This window comes from Ranitomeya variabilis, chromosome 8, assembly GCF_051348905.1.
Source record: "Ranitomeya variabilis isolate aRanVar5 chromosome 8, aRanVar5.hap1, whole genome shotgun sequence".
Lineage (NCBI taxonomy): Eukaryota > Metazoa > Chordata > Amphibia > Anura > Dendrobatidae > Ranitomeya > Ranitomeya variabilis.
In genome coordinates, this window is record NC_135239.1 from 104,244,779 (window position 1) to 104,261,572 (window position 16,794).

The window sequence follows — 16,794 nt, forward strand, 5'->3', positions numbered from 1 at the left end:
TCCACAGCCACCAGACCTGAACTCAATCGAGATGGTTTGGGGTGAGCTGGACCGCAGAGTGAAGGCAAAAGGGCCAACAAGTGCTAAGCATCTCTGGGAACTCCTTCAAGATTGTTGGAAGACCATTTCCAGTGACTACCTCTTGAAGCTCATCAAGAGAATGCCAAGAGTGTGCAAAGCAGTCATCAAAGCAAAAGGTGGCTACTTTGAAGAACCTAGAATATAAGACATATTTTCAGTTGTTTCACACTTTTTTGTTAAGTATATAATTCCACATGTGTTAATTCTTAGTTTTGATGCCTTCAGTGTGAATTTACAATTTTCATAGTCATGAAAATACAGAAAAATCTTTAAATGAGAAGGTGTGTCCAAACTTTTGGTCTGTACTGTATATATGTATATATATGTATAGTGGTAATGTGACTCACTCAGCGGCTCACAGAGGTAGACACAGTAACATTGCTTCTGCTGGTTTATTTAAAACATGGCATACACCAGTACAGAGGTCACCTAAATAAACATGGCCGTTCCGGGAAACAAAAAGATAATGTATATCATAGTCCATATGCCTGCAGGAATCTGCCCTCTGCCCGCTAAGAGTACAATCAATACAGTCCAGCACAGTTGCATATCTCTGGAGCTCTCTTGCCTCCAAATATAGTGGCCGGATATTTTACCTGCCGAATCACCCACCACTTACAGCTACCAACAAATAAACTAATTCCTGTCATGGACAATTTACCCCTCAGTATATAACATGCTGGAGAGAAACTTCTTGGTTTCATATCACTGAAGTTAGCAATCTTCATCATACATATCTCTCCATACATAAATTGCCAGTGACCAGGGTATTCAACTATCCTCCCAGTTTGCAATTGCAGTGAATGAAAACTAAATAAAAAATTGCTGTTATTGAGGTGCTGTTACTGCAGTATCTCATTGATCAATCAATTCACAGTCACACTGACTATGAAGCTACGTGCTGTATGTATGTGTATGTATGTATGTGTGTTCCTTATCTCACTGAATCTTTGGATTATTATTCACAGACTAAAAAAAACATAAAATGGCTCTGATTGGCCAGCCTTATTCTTTTATGCTGGCTGAGAAAATGCATTTTGAAAAGTTAGGCTAGACTACAGTATGTGATGTGATAGTTGCAGGTCATTTTGGGAAAACCTGTGCACATGCAAAGCTCAATAAATTCTATTCCATTGTCTGTGGATTGATCCAATCATCTCTACTTAAAGGGGATCTGTCTGCTCTCCTTACGTTTGTTTAATCTCTTTGTTCTAATCGTCATAAGATAGAAATGTATGAAAATGTCAATGTTTGAATGGATAAATCAAAGGGGCTGATCAGGTTTGGGATGAGAGTCTACAGAAACCATATATAACTGCAGACTTCTGAATCCTCACAGCATGCAAATTGCACACTGTCCGGATTCTCCAATGGTGGCGGCGAGAGTGGACAGTCATGTGACTGCAACTATGCAAACTGTGTGCTTCCGGCCACATTCCATCTAGTAGTTTGTGGCCTCGCTCAATAAAAATGAATAAAATGAGTCCGAGCACATCTGTTCGGCAAGTACCGACATGTATGCAAATCGCACACTTACAGTCACTTTACCACCCGCTTCCATTGCTTCCACCTGACAGGGTGCAGTGCGCACTGATGTGAGGATTCAGAATTACAGACTCTCACCACAAAACTTGACAACTCCTTTAACAACTGGATCTTGCCTTACCAGTTCACAGTTTATCAGAGTCTAATCAATGCTAACAGTGTCAGGCTGTGTAGAGATATATCCAATTGAAAAGGGAAATCACTTATATATTTCCATTATGAATATCAGAAGAATGGTAAAATTCTGAGTTGTAATAAAGGAAGCTATGACGATGACTTTGAATTTTAGCAGCATTCATGTCTGTGCACAAAGTTTGTCATCAATGAGCCCACAATAATTTTCTTAGCATTCGCCAAAATTTAGCTAACCTCAGATTTCACAATCAACTCTTCATTAAGTGTGAAAATCTGCCCAATGTCCAAGAATGTCAGTGTGTCACCCTAAATAACTCTCATGATTTATTCTTTAATGGTAAGACTTATTATCAGTTTCACCAACATAAGGGGACATACTTATTTTAGGATCACACCACATAACTCCACATTTGAACTTCAATGGAGGCAGTCTACGATGAAGACTCAGTTCTGGGATGCTGTGCCAAAAGCCATTACTGTAATCCGCCCAACACACAGTACAGATTAATGAGCTATACCAATGAAGTTTACCATAACTAAGAAAGCTGGTAGGAAGTGTATTGTAACATTACTGTAATTGATGGACAAAGTGACATTTAATAGCAGAACTGCCCAAAGCTCACCTTACTATTAGAATTGTGCTGTAACATTTGGAGCATTACATATTATATTTGCTTTCATCTGCCCCTTACTCACTTTTCAAGTCCTCATTAAAGAAGTAATGTTTGCCAAGTTTTTAATTGAACTCAAATGCTGGAGAACATTGCAGTGAATCATTCTCACACATGGAAGTAATAGTTTACAGAACACAGTAATTATATACCAGTGTAAACATGCACTTACTTTTGCAAATTTGCACATATTTTGTTAATTATTTATAGGAAAAATCTCCTTTTCTGTTTGTAATTATCTATACTTTTGTTCTACAGATCCCCCAGTAATTAAAGACAAGGAAAAACTGATGAATATCTCTGTTTTGTTGAATCATGATGTAAGCTTATATTGTGATGCTACAGGAAATCCACCACCACTTATCACGTGGTATAATGGAACTACCCAGGTATATATGGCTTATATATAACTAATTTCCTATACGACATACAGTGGCATGTAACAGTTTGGGTACCCCTAGTCAAAAGTAGTGTTATTGTGAACAGTTAAGCAAGTCTAAAAGGCCCAAAGTTAAAGATGACTCATTTCCTTTGTATTTGTCAGGATTCTGGATTCCCTGGGATTCCAGAGTCCTGGTAGTATTAACGGCAAAAAATATATATTGGCATCATTTACATTTAAAAAAGAATATAAAAAGGAAAATGGGCCAATGCAAAGTTTTGGGCATCCTGCATTGTTAGTAGCTAGTAACACCCCCTTTTGAAAGAATCACAGCTTGTAAATGTTTTTTTTTCTTCACACATTCTTTTGATCATTGTGGCCAAACAATTCTATTTTAACCTCATCAGTCCACAGAAACTGTTTCCAAAATGCATCATGTTTGTTTGAATATTATTTTTCATACTTATGATGCTGAATTTTATGGTGAGGATGCAGGAGAGGTTTTCCTCTGATGACTCTTCCATGAAAACCATATTGGTTCAGGTGTCTCTGAGCAATAGAACAATGTATCACAACTCCAGAGTCTGCTGAATTTTTCTAAAGGTCTTTTGCAGTCATGCGGGTGTTCTGATTTGCCTCTCTAGCAATCTAGTGAGCTGCTTTCACTCAAATTTTACTTGGTCTTCCAGACCTTGTCTTGCTCTCCACTGTTCTTGTTAACTGCCATTTCTTAATTACATTTCGAACGGAGGAAAGGGCAACTTGAAAACACTTTGCTATTGTCTAATAGCCTTCTCCTGCTTTGTGGGCCTCCACCATTTTCATTTTCAGAGTGCTAGGCAGCTGCCTAGAAGAACTCATGGCTGATGTTTTTTGGCACAAGATTAGGGGAGGCTGGGTTTTTTGAAGCTGGGAAATTTGCATCACCTTCACCTGGCCTTTCCTAACGATGATAGTGAACAAGCCATAACCCTAACAGGTGTGAGGCAGTGAGGGGAATTATATGCAAGGGACGGTATGTATCCCCCAGAATGAGTACAGAAGCGTATTGAGCCTGCTGGAGTGCATTGCAATCACAGACTGAGCTGTGGCTGCAGTGCAGAATAAAAGTAAGTTTGGACTTGGTCAAGCTATTTGGCCAAGGCAGATTTAAGAAAATACTGCATGGGCTTTTATTTTTGGAGTGAACTACAGGATGGTACTGGTGCGGTTTACACCCTCCAGCCAGGTCTTACAAGTGGCCCATGGCCACAGATCCCATTTAAAAACCCTGCGGCAAAGGGTTGGGTGTGTCAGTGTTTGCAAGCTTCAGAGCGGTTGGCTCTGCAACATCCCGTTTGTGTGAAGTCAACACAGAGCCAAGGGAAGCTAAATGCCTGGTGCCCATTCAGCGTGACATGGTGGTGCAGTTGCCTACAGCAACAGGTTTTGGAGACGGACTGTTTTGGTGCCCCAGCTGCGATCTGGAGGATACCGTTTTGCCTTTAAGTTGTGAGTTTTTGGACAGTAAGAGTATGTGCACATGTTGCAGAAAGTTATGTGGATTTTTTCGCACTGATTTTGGTAAATCCGCAGGTAAACCATACTGTAATCTCATGGAAAACTGCTGCGAATCCGCAGCGGCCAATCCGCTGCGGATCCGCAGCAAGATCCGCAATGTGTGGACATACCCTAAATACATTTGCGTTGAACTTTACTGGGTCACTGCCTCATTACCGCACGGTGTGAATACCACCGCACTACACAGGCTACTTAAGGTCTGAAACCTTGGTCAAAGCTATCTAAGCACACAAATGTCCAAGGGTGTCCAAAGTTTTGCATTGGCCCATTTTCCCTATTCTTAATTTTTTAAATGAAAAAAAGATGATATATATATTTTTGCCTAAAATACTTTAGTCTTTTTAGAGATAATTTCACCTTTAACTTGCTTAATTGTTCACAATAACATTAATTTTGACCAGGGGTACCCAAACTTTTACATGCCACTGTATCTGTTACTATGACAAACTGTAAACTTATGTATCTTCAGTTTTCATATTTCATGGCATTTTCAAGCATGTAAAATGTCCAGTAATCCTTCTGATTAGTGTGCTTGACCACATCAAGGTCATCTTATATTTACAAGTCCATGTAGTAATAAGGGCAAAGTCATATGATTCTGAGTTTCCTACATAATTGGCATCATGGAGCTACCTACCACACACTCCCATGTAAACTAAAAACATTTACAAAGATCATTATTGTAATTGTTTACATTTGATCACTAATATAATGTGAGCCTTGGTTCTGGTGAAAGGAAAACTTACCATAAAATGTTTGTGATTTCAGGTTGTAGCAGGGGTGGTGACATAGATGATTTTGCAAGGGGAAGCCGTGGAAAGCCAGGCATTTACCCCGTCATAAAATTACATTAATGAGAGCTGTGGCAGCACGGTGGCTCAGTGGTTAGTTTTGTAGTCTAATAAAGAAGGCTAGAAGTTTTGGACAAAACCAAGTCGAGTACCATACCTTACTTGTTGAAAAGCTTGATCTACCATAAACTCGTTCCAAGCACATGGTTTTGGAATAACAAACTAAATTTGTGCAGATAGATATGATTTTCCAATATTCTCTTAAATGTTAAGTAGGACATGTTTTCCCATTATCATTTGCTAATACATAATTGTTCTTTTCTTTTAGGTTGTTGAGACTAATAATATTTTCATGCTTGATAAAGGAAAAATAATGAAGGTTCTGAAGACTACTGAATCAGGATACTTCACATGTATAGCCAGTAACATTGCAGGGAGCGCCGAGAAGCAGTTCTATGTAAACCTTCTTGGTAAGTTACGTAGGTTGTATTCTCTGCATCTAGAGGTTAAGTGCATTCTCTGCCCAATCAAGGTGTTTGTAAGAAACTTGAACCACTCGTAACCCACATTCAACCACTGACATAATACTTCGTAAAATATTTTTCATGGTCATCATATATTTTTGATTTTTCTAATTACAGAGCTATGTGAAGGTTTGTTTTTTGTGTGGAAAGACCTGTACTTGATATTGGTACAATTACGGGATACATATGGCTCTTGGTTCACCCTTATTTCCTTTTATTCCATGTTTTTCAGGTGGGATGAACAAAAATAACAACTCTGGCATTAGTTTTCATATTTTTCCACCATTTATATTGCAGGATAAATAATCAGGCGATATGTGCCATTTTTTGGAGTGCTTACTTTTTTCTATTAAAGGGAACCTGTCACATGGAAAATGCCTTTCAATCTCCAGTCATCCTATTATAGAGCAGGGGGAGCTGAGTACATTGATATACGGTTTTGTGAGGATAGATTGAGTATAACTGGTGTTTTAATCATTTAATCCTCTGCTCTTTCTGTGATTTTCGGTCCAGTGGTTGGTCCTGTCAGTGACTGACAGCTTTATTTGTATACATTTGCATTATTGGGAAATTGGCATTTTTATTGTGGTTGAGGTTTAAGTGCCAAACAACATTTTTCTTCTTTTTTACAATTTTTTTTAGTCCCACAAAAAGATTTGTACACGTGATCCTTTGATCTCTTCGCCAATACACTGCACAACTAGTAGTGCTGTGTCTTACTTTAATCTTCCAGTTATATAACAATGAGCAGCCTACTATGCTCTGTGTCTACAAAGATCTCATAGGCTTCGGTATATCCATGGTCAAACCTCTGCTTTCCATAGCGTCTTATCTGTCACTGGGTTGGCAGACAGAGCTCTGTCTGGCCCCGGCAGTATCAGCAGGAGCATAGCTGGTATAAATTCTGTGCTCTTCTAGAAATAGCTTTTTCCAATAGGTACAGTATATAATTATCATAACAGGTAGTAGTATAACATCTACATCTAGATGACACAGAATGCACCTGCTCAGCTCCTCGCCTTCCCTAATCAATGGCATTTACGGTACATTTTTTACAGGAGTCAAGTAGCTTGTCTATTGCTGTGTATGGTACATGTGGCTGCAGTAACATATTTCTAAATACTGTTAACAGAAGCTCAGGCAAGATAACGGCCACCATAATCATTTACAAAGAAAAAGAATATAATAATCTGCAATAAGATAATACAGATAGATTGCAAAGAAAAGAATATCAGTATGTTTTTTTTAATTACAACAAAATATTATAGGTTTTACATTCTCTTTGAAGGAACCTGTCGTATAAAATAACACTATTAACCTGCAGATATGAGGTTAATCTGCAGGTTAATAGCGTTTTGATACCGTGCGGCGCCAGCACTGAGAGACTCGCTGCCGGGAGGAAGTTAACTTTATTCCCTGGCTGTTCGGTTTCCAGTCGTAGGGGTAGTGCCAATACGACTTCACTCACCGCTCTGTATATAGAGACTGACAGCAGGATCAGCATTAGGGTTGGTTGGCTTTCAGTCAGTGCCACGGGTGTGGTTACATCCACTGCTCTCTATGCGCTGAGTTGTAAATTAAACCCTATGACTGGAGGCCGAAACATTAATTTCCTCCCGGCAGAGGGTCTCTCAGTGTGGTTGCACTGAATGCCATAAACCTGCCGATTAACCCCATATTTACAGGTTAATAGCACTATTTTACACGACAGGTTCCTTTTAGGAAATGTGTTATTGCTGTTCTTATGCTGACTTGTTATGATTTGTGCAACCCACAAAGTCCATGAACTTGTTTAGTTTTATGCATGCCAACTTGCTGGAGTAGGAGCTGACAGTCTCTGGAAGGTAATTGTACAGAGATCTCTACTTTGATGTGACATAAGTAGTGTTGAGCATTCCGATACCGCAAGTATCGGGTATCGGCCGATATTTGCTGTATCGGAATTCCGATACCGAGATCCGATACTTTTGTGGTATCGGGTATCGGTATCGAAACAACATTAATGTGTAAAATAAAGAATTAAAATAAAAAATATTGCTATACTCACCTCTCCGACGCAGCCTGCACCTTACCGAGGGAACCGGCAGCGTTGTTTGCTTAAAATTCGCGCTTTAACTTCCTTATGTGAAGTCCCGGCTTGTGATTGGTCGCGCGCCGCCCATGTGGCCGCGACGCGACCAATCACAGCAAGCCGTGACGTAATTTTAGGTCCTTCAGGATTTTAAAATTACGTTCTGGCTTGTGATTGGTCGCGTCGCGGTCACATGGGCGACGCGACCAATCACAAGCCGTGACGTCACGGGAGGCAGGACACGCGCGCCACATGGGCGGCGCGCGACCAATCACAAGCCGGGACTTCACGTAAGGAAGTTAAAGCGCGAATTTTAAGCAAACAACGCTGCCGGTTCCCTCGATAAGGTGCAGGCTGCGTCGGAGAGGTGAGTATAGCAATATTTTTTATTTTAATTCTTTATTTTACACATTAATATGGTTCCCAGGGCCTGAAGGAGAGTTTCCTCTCCTTCAGACCCTGGGAACCATCAGGGATACCGTCCGATACATGAGTCCCATTGACTTGTATTGGTATCGGGTATCGGTATTGGATTAGATCCGATACTTTGCCGGTATCGGCCGATACTTTCCGATACCGATACTTTCAAGTATCGGACGGTATTGCTCAACACTAGACATAAGCATTATGAAACTCTGTGGCATAGTGTGGGTAGGTAGAGTAGAAGAACCTCACTAAGAGATATACTTTTGTGCTAAGTGAATGAGCTGATGAGGCACTTGACATACTGGAGACATCTAGTCTGAGATGAGCATAGGGAAGTCCTGATTAGAGATGAGTAGTGTTGAGCATTCCGATACTGCAAATATCGGGTATTGGCCGATATTCGCTGTATCGGAATTCCGATTCCGAGTTCCGATATTTTTGTGATATCGAAAATCGGAATCGGAAGTTCCTATAAGCTCCCAGGCTTGTGCGGTGCGTATGGTTCCCAGGGTCTGGAGGAGAGGAGACTCTCCTTCAGGCCCTGGGATCCATATTCATGTAAAAAATAAACAATAAAAATTAAAAATATGGATATACTCACCCTCGGACGGCCCCTGGACCTCAGCGGTGCAACCGGCAGCCTCCGTTCCTAAGAATGCAGTGAGTGTAGGACCTGCGATGACGTCGCGGCTTGTGATTGGTCGCGTGAGCGTCATCGAAGGTCCTTCAGTCTGCATTCTTAGGAACGGAGGCAGACGCTTGCAGCGGTGACAGCCAGGGCTCGTCCGAGGGTGAGTACCGTATATACTCGAGTATAAGCTGACCCGAGTATAAGCCGACCCCCCTAATTTTGCCACAAAAAACTGGGAAAACTTATTGACTCGAGTATAAGCCTAGGGGGGAAAATGCAGCAGCTACCGGTAAATGTCAAAAGTAATAATAGATACCAATAAAAGTAAAATTAATTGAGACATCAGTAGGTTAAGTGTCTTTGAATATCTATATTGAATCAGGAGCCCCATATAATGCTCCATACTGTTCATTATGGCCCCATAAGATGTTCCATTTTAAAATATGCCCCATATAATCCTGCATAAAGGTTAATAAAGGCCCCATAAGATGCTCCATAGACACATTTGCCCAATATAATGCTGCACAAATGCTGATTATGGCCCCATAAGATGCTCTATAAAGATATTTGCCCCTTATAGTGCTGCACAAACGTTATGGCCCTATAAGATGCTCCATACAGACACTTGCCCCATATGCCGTAGTGCCCTACAAACGTTAATTATGGCCCCATACAGACACTTGCCCCATATAGTGCTGCACAAACATTATGCCCCTATATAGTGCTGCAGAAGCGTTATGGCCCCATATAGTGCTGCAGAAACATTATGGCCCCATATAGTGCTGCAGAAACGTTATGGCCCCATATAGTGCTGCAGGAATGTTATGGCCCCATATAGTGCTGCAGGAATGTTATGGCCCCATATAGTGCTGCAGGAACGTTATGGCCCCCATATAGTGCTGCAGGAATGTTATGGCCCCATATAGTGCTGCAGGAATGTTATGGCCCCATATAGTGCTGCAGGAATGTTATGGCCCCATATAGTGCTGCAGGAATGTTATGGCCCCATATAGTGCTGCAGGAACGTTATGGCCCCCATATAGTGCTGCAGGAATGTTATGGCCCCATATAGTGCTGCAGGAATGTTATGGCCCCATATAGTGCTGCAGGAATGTTATGGCCCCATATAGTGCTGCAGGAACGTTATGGCCCCATATAGTGCTGCAGGAATGATATGGCCCCATATAGTGCTGCAGGAATGTTATGGCCCCATATAGTGCTGCAGGAATGTTATGGCCCCATATAGTGCTGCAGGAATGTTATGGCCCCATATAGTGCTGCAGGAATGTTATGGCCCCATATAGTGCTGCAGGAATGTTATGGCCCCATATAGTGCTGCAGGAACGTTATGGCCCCATATAGTGCTGCAGGAATGTTATGGCCCCATATAGTGCTGCAGGAATGTTATGGCCCCATATAGTGCTGCAGGAATGTTATGGCCCCATATAGTGCTGCAGGAACGTTATGGCCCCATATAGTGCTGCAGGAATGTTATGGCCCCATATAGTGCTGCAGGAATGTTATGGCCCCATATAGTGCTGCAGGAATGTTATGGCCCCATATAGTGCTCCAGGAACGTTATGGCCCCATATAGTGCTGCAGGAATGTTATGGCCCCATATAGTGCTGCAGGAATGTTATGGCCCCATATAGTGCTGCAGGAATGTTATGGCCCCATATAGTGCTCTAGGAACGTTATGGCCCCATATAGTGCTCCAGGAACGTTATGGCCCCATATTGTGCTGCAGGAACATTATGGCCCCATATAGTGCTGCAGGAATGTTATGGCCCCATATTGTGCTGCAGGAACGTTATGGCCCCATAGATGCTCCATACAGACACTTGCCCCATTTGCTGCGATAAAAAAAATAAATCACATACTCACCTCTCCGTCGCTCAGGCCCCCGCACTTTCAATAGTCACCTCTCCTTGTTCCGGGCGCCGATCTGTCCCCAGCACTGACGTTCAGCAGAGGACGCGCACTGACCACGTCACTGAGCCCTCTGACATCAGCGTCACTGCTGGAGACAGATCGGCACCCGGAACGAGGAGCAGGTGACTATCGCACAGCACTGCGCTCCCCTCCCCGTATACTCACCTGGTCCTGCCGCTGTGTAGATCCTGCTTCCCCGACGCCGCAGCACTTCATCCTGTACTCAGCGGTCACATGGTCCCGCTGATTACAGTAATGAATAGGCGGCTCCACCCCTATGGGAGGTGGAGCCGAATATTCATTTACTGTAATGAGCGGGACCATATGACCGCTGAGTACAGGAAGAAGCTGAAGCTGCTGCTGCTGCCGGCGCCGGGGAAGCAGGGACCGCGCCTGGACTAGGTGAGTATTTTTAGACAGCCCCCGCTCCCCCTCCCCTGCCGACCCCCGGTATGACTCGAGTATAAGCCGAGAGGGGCAATTTCAGCCCAAAAAAGTGGGCTGAAAATCTCGGCTTATACTCGAGTATATACGGTATATCCATATTTTTTTTTTTTATTCTTTATTTTTTACATGAATATGGATCCCAGGGCCTGAAGGAGAGTTTCCTCTCCTTCAGACCCTGGGAACCATCCAGGATCACTTCCGATATTTGTGTCCCATTGACTTGTATTGGTATCGGGTATCGGTATCGGCGATATCCGATATTTTTTGGATATCGGCCGATCCAATCCGATACCGATACTTTCAAATATCGGAAGGTATCGCTCAACACTAGAGATGAGTGAATTTGATCGGGTCCCTGCTTATTCGGTAAGCTATACACCGTGTGCAGAATTATTAGGCACGTTGTATTTTAGAGGATTATTTTTATTATTGATCAACAACTATGTTTTCAATCAACCCAAAAGACTCAAAAATATCAAAGCTTAATATTTTTGGAAGTTGGAGTGGTTTTTTTTTTTAGATTTGGCTATCTTAGGAGGATATCTGTTTGCGCAGGTAACTATTACTGTGCAGAATTATTAGGCAACTTAATAAAAACCAAATATATTCCCATCTCACTTGTTTATTTTCACCAGGTAAACCAATATAACTGCATAAAATTTAGAAATAAACATTTCTGACATGCAAAAACAAAACCCCAAAAAATTAGTGACCAATATAGCCACCGTTCTTTATGATGACACTCAACAGCCTTCCATCCATAGATTCTGTCAGTTGCTTGATCTGCTTACGATCAACATTGCACGCAATGCAGCAACCACCACAGCCTCCCAGACACTGTTCCCAGAGGTGTACTGTTTTCCCTCCCTGTAGATCTCGCATTTTATGAGGGACTACAGGTTCTCTATGGAGTTCAGATCAGGTGAACAAGGGAGCCATGTCATTATTTTTTCTTCTTTGAGACCTTTACTGGCCATCCACGCTGTGGAGTAGTTGGAGGCTTGTGATGGAGCATTGTCCTGCATGAAAATCATGTTTTTCTTGAACGATACCGACTTGTTCCTGTACCACTGCTTGAAAAAGTTGTCTTCCAGAAAGTGGCAGTAGGTCTGGGAGTTGAGCTTCACTCCATCTTCAACCCGAAAAGGTCCCACAAGTTCATCTTTGATGATACCAGCCCATTCCAGTACCCCACCTCCACCTTGCTGGGGTCTGAGTCGGAATGGAGCTCTCTGCCCTTTACTGATACAGCCTGTGGCCCATCTATCTGGCCCATCAAGAGTCACTCTCATTTCATCAGTCCATAAAACCTTTGAAAAGTCAGTCTTAAGATATTTCTTGGCCCAGTCTTGACTAGGGTTGAGCGACTTTCATTTTTTTAAGATCGAGTAGGGTTTTGGGAAACCCGATTTTGTCCAGAGTCGAGTCGAGTGCAGTCGGCCGATTATCGCTAAAAATCGGGGATCGACCGAAACACGAAACCCAATGCAAGTCAATGGGGAAGCATAGTCGGCAGTGAGTGGAGGCCAGGAAAACACCTACAGTGCCCATTTTAATGCCAAAAACATCCATTCTTGTTTCTGAAGCTTGCCAATCTTAATTAACTGTATAATAATAGTTGGGCATAGGGAATTGGGGGAAAGTTGTGGGGGGAGTAGGGCTGGCTCAAGTTTTTCGTGGGCCCAGGAAATGCGGACTACGTCACGGCGGTGTTGCAGGGAAAGGTAAGTATTTAAAAGTTGCAAGTGCTGTGATCCTGAGCAAGCAGGGGGGGCCCACTCGTTCGCATTGCCACTGGCACAGGGCCCCTCAAAGTACGGCGGTGTGTTTGCATGGCGGGGGCGCCTCCCACCAGCAGCGACACTTTTGCGTACTCTGAGGGGCCCTGTGCCAGTGACGTCGCCAACGAGTATGCCCCCCCACCTGATGAAGGAACCTGCACTTTCATCTGCACCTTCCTCTTTGTCCCTGTGTAAGGTGGTATAACATGCGGGAAGGGGAACCTTACTTTCAGCAGGGACAGATTCTGGCTGTGTAGAGTACAAGGGGAATGTAGTGGTCTAGGTCAATGTACCAGCAGACTCATTTAGCAGTGGCTGGGCAATGGGCAGGATGAGGAGGAAACAGATATAGGGCCAAAGAATAAAGTAGGCTACATGCAGTTCAAAATTGGTAACAGGACTAAACAGGCGGCATTGCTTTGTTCAGTGGAGTAGCAAACCCAAGAGCAGCAGACACTGTTTCAAGGGCCTAACCACACTAGTAGGCCAAATGCAGTTTAATATCTGATAGTATAGGACGAAAGCCAGAATGTGGAAGCTCAGCTTTGTTCAGTTGAGGACAACACCAGGGAGGGGCAGACACCTTTAGTAGGCCGGAAAAGCCTATTGCATTTTTTAAAATGGTAATTTGGAGCAGAAGGTTGAAGCTCAGCTTTATTTAGTTGAGGGCAACACCAGGGAGGGGCAGAAGCCGTTAGTAGGCCCTAACCACCATTTTTTTTTTTTTTAAAACCACTTAATGAGAGCCGGAAGGTTGAAGCTCAGCTTTATTTAGTTGAGGACAACACCAGGGAGGGGCAGAAGCCGTTAGTAGGCCCTAACCACCATTTTTTTTTTAAAACCACTTAATGAGAGCCGGAAGGTTGAAGCTCAGCTTTATTTAGTTGAGGACAACACCAGGGAGGGGCAGAAGCCGTTAGTAGGCCCTAACCACCATTTTTTTTTTAAAACCACTTAATGAGAGCCGGAAGGTTGAAGCTCAGCTTTATTTAGTTGAGGACAACACCAGGGAGGGGCAGAAGCCGTTAGTAGGCCCAAACCACCATTTTTTTTTTTTTTAAAACCACTTAATGAGAGCCGGAAGGTTGAAGCTCAGCTTTATTTAGTTGAGGACAACACCAGGGAGGGGCAGAAGCCGTTAGTAGGCCCTAACCACCATTTTTTTTTTTAAAACCACATAATGAGAGCCGGAAGGTTGAAGCTCAGCTTTATTTAGTTGAGGACAACACCAGGGAGGGGCAGAAGCCGTTAGTAGGCCCTAACCACCATTTTTTTTTTAAAACCACTTAATGAGAGCCGGAAGGTTGAAGCTCAGCTTTATTTAGTTGAGGACAACACCAGGGAGGGGCAGAAGCCGTTAGTAGGCCCTAACCACCATTTTTTTTTTTTTTAAAACCACTTAATGAGAGCCGGAAGGTTGAAGCTCAGCTTTATTTAGTTGAGGACAACACCAGGGAGGGGCAGAAGCCGTTAGTAGGCCCTAACCACCATTTTTTTTTTAAAACCACTTAATGAGAGCCGGAAGGTTGAAGCTCAGCTTTATTTAGTTGAGGACAACACCAGGGAGGGGCAGAAGCCGTTAGTAGGCCCTAACCACCATTTTTTTTTTTAAAACCACATAATGAGAGCCGGAAGGTTGAAGCTCAGCTTTATTTAGTTGAGGACAACACCAGGGAGGGGCAGAAGCCGTTAGTAGGCCCTAACCACCATTTTTTTTTTAAAACCACTTAATGAGAGCCGGAAGGTTGAAGCTCAGCTTTATTTAGTTGAGGACAACACCAGGGAGGGGCAGAAGCCGTTAGTAGGCCCTAACCACCATTTTTTTTTTTTTTAAAACCACTTAATGAGAGCCGGAAGGTTGAAGCTCAGCTTTATTTAGTTGAGGACAACACCAGGGAGGGGCAGAAGCCGTTAGTAGGCCCTAACCACCATTTTTTTTTTAAAACCACTTAATGAGAGCCGGAAGGTTGAAGCTCAGCTTTATTTAGTTGAGGACAACACCAGGGAGGGGCAGAAGCCGTTAGTAGGCCCAAACCACCATTTTTTTTTTTTTTAAAACCACTTAATGAGAGCCGGAAGGTTGAAGCTCAGCTTTATTTAGTTGAGGACAACACCAGGGAGGGGCAGAAGCCGTTAGTAGGCCCTAACCACCATTTTTTTTTTTTAAACCATATAATGAGAGCCGGAAGGTTGAAGCTCAGCTTTATTTAGTTGAGGACAACACCAGGGAGGGGCAGAAGCCGTTAGTAGGCCCTAACCACCATTTTTTTTTTTAAAACCACATAATGAGAGCCGGAAGGTTGAAGCTCAGCTTTATTTAGTTGAGGGCAACACCAGGGAGGGGCAGAAGCCGTTAGTAGGCCCTAACCAAAGTTGAAGGCCAAATGCAGTTTAATTTCTGATACTATAGGCCGAAAGCCAGAAGGTGGAAGTTCCGATTTAGACAGTGGAGGACAATTTGAATTAGGGACTGCAGACAGACTTAGTAGGCTGTCCCCTGTGGACCATGCATCCACCACATTAACCCATTGCGCCGTAATGGACACGTAATCTTCCGTGGCCATGCCTACAGGTCCATGCGTCTGTTGTCAGGTGCACCTTTGTACTCACAGATTGCCAGAGTGCATGGACAATGCGGTCTTCTACATGCTGGTGGAGGGTTGGGATGGCTTTTCTCGCAAAAGAAGTGTCGACTGGTTAGCTTGTAGCGTGGTACAGCGTAGTCCATCATGGCCTTATTAATAGTAAATAAAATATATAACTAGGCTCTATGAACTTTTAAATAGGTTCCAGGGGTACACGGGCAGCATTGGTGTGGTCAGTGGAGGAGTATTGCAAGTAGGGGCTGCAGACAGGCTATCAAAGGCCTAAAATAACAAACAGTAGGCAGTCATGGCAGTTTTACATCGGTTACATGGATACACAGGCAGGCACTCCAGGCAGCATTGTGCTCAGTGGAGGAGTATTGCAAGTAGGGGCCGCAGACAGGCTATCAAAGGCCTAAAATAACAAACAGTAGGCAGTCATGGCAGTTTTACATCGGTTACATGGATACACAGGCAGGCACTCCAGGCAGCATTGTGCTCAGTGGAGGAGTATTGCAAGTAGGGGCCGCAGACAGGCTATCAAAGGCCTAACATAACAAACAATAGGCTCATGGCAGTTTTACAGCGGTTACATGGATACACGGGCAGGCAGCTTGGTGCTGAGTGGAGGAGTATTTAAAGTATGGACCGCAGACAGGCTTCGAAGGCCTAACACAATAAAATGGGCTGGCTGTAGGCACTTTAAAATTGGTTCCAGGGGTACACGGGCAGCAGTGGTCTGGTCAGTGGAGGCCTAGTGGAAGGAGGGACCGCAGACAGGCTTCGAAGGCCTAACACAATAAAATGGGCTGGCTGTAGGCACTTTAAAATTGGTTCCAGGGGTACACGGGCAGCAGTGGTCTGGTCAGTGGAGGCCTAGTGGAAGTATGGACCGCAGACAGGCTTCGAAGGCCTAACACAATAAAATGGGCTGGCTGTAGGCACTTTAAAATTGGTTCCAGGGGTACACGGGCAGCAGTGGTCTGGTCAGTGGAGGACTAGTGGAAGTATGGACCGCAGACAGGCTTCGAAGGCCTAACACAATAAAATGGGCTGGCTGTAGGCACTTTAAAATTGGTTCCAGGGGTACACGGGCAGCAGTGGTCTGGTCAGTGGAGGCCTAGTGGAAGGAGGGACCGCAGACAGGCTTCGAAGGCCTAACACAATAAAATGGGCTGGCTGTAGGCACTTTAAAATTGGTTCCAGGGGTACACGGGCAGCAGTGGTCTGGT

The 16,794-nt window shown here is 43.6% G+C and overlaps 1 protein-coding gene across 1 annotated transcript in view; it reads left to right on the forward strand.

Annotated features, from left to right (window-relative positions):
• Window positions 1-16,794, forward strand: part of HMCN1 (hemicentin 1) — a 768,245-nt gene that overhangs the window by 180,383 nt on the left and 571,068 nt on the right. Inside the window, exons 27-28 of the mRNA XM_077275842.1 lie at window positions 2,691-2,821; window positions 5,494-5,635. Coding sequence (XP_077131957.1) covers window positions 2,691-2,821; window positions 5,494-5,635 — 273 coding nt within the window. The remainder of the gene's footprint in view (window positions 1-2,690; window positions 2,822-5,493; window positions 5,636-16,794) is intronic.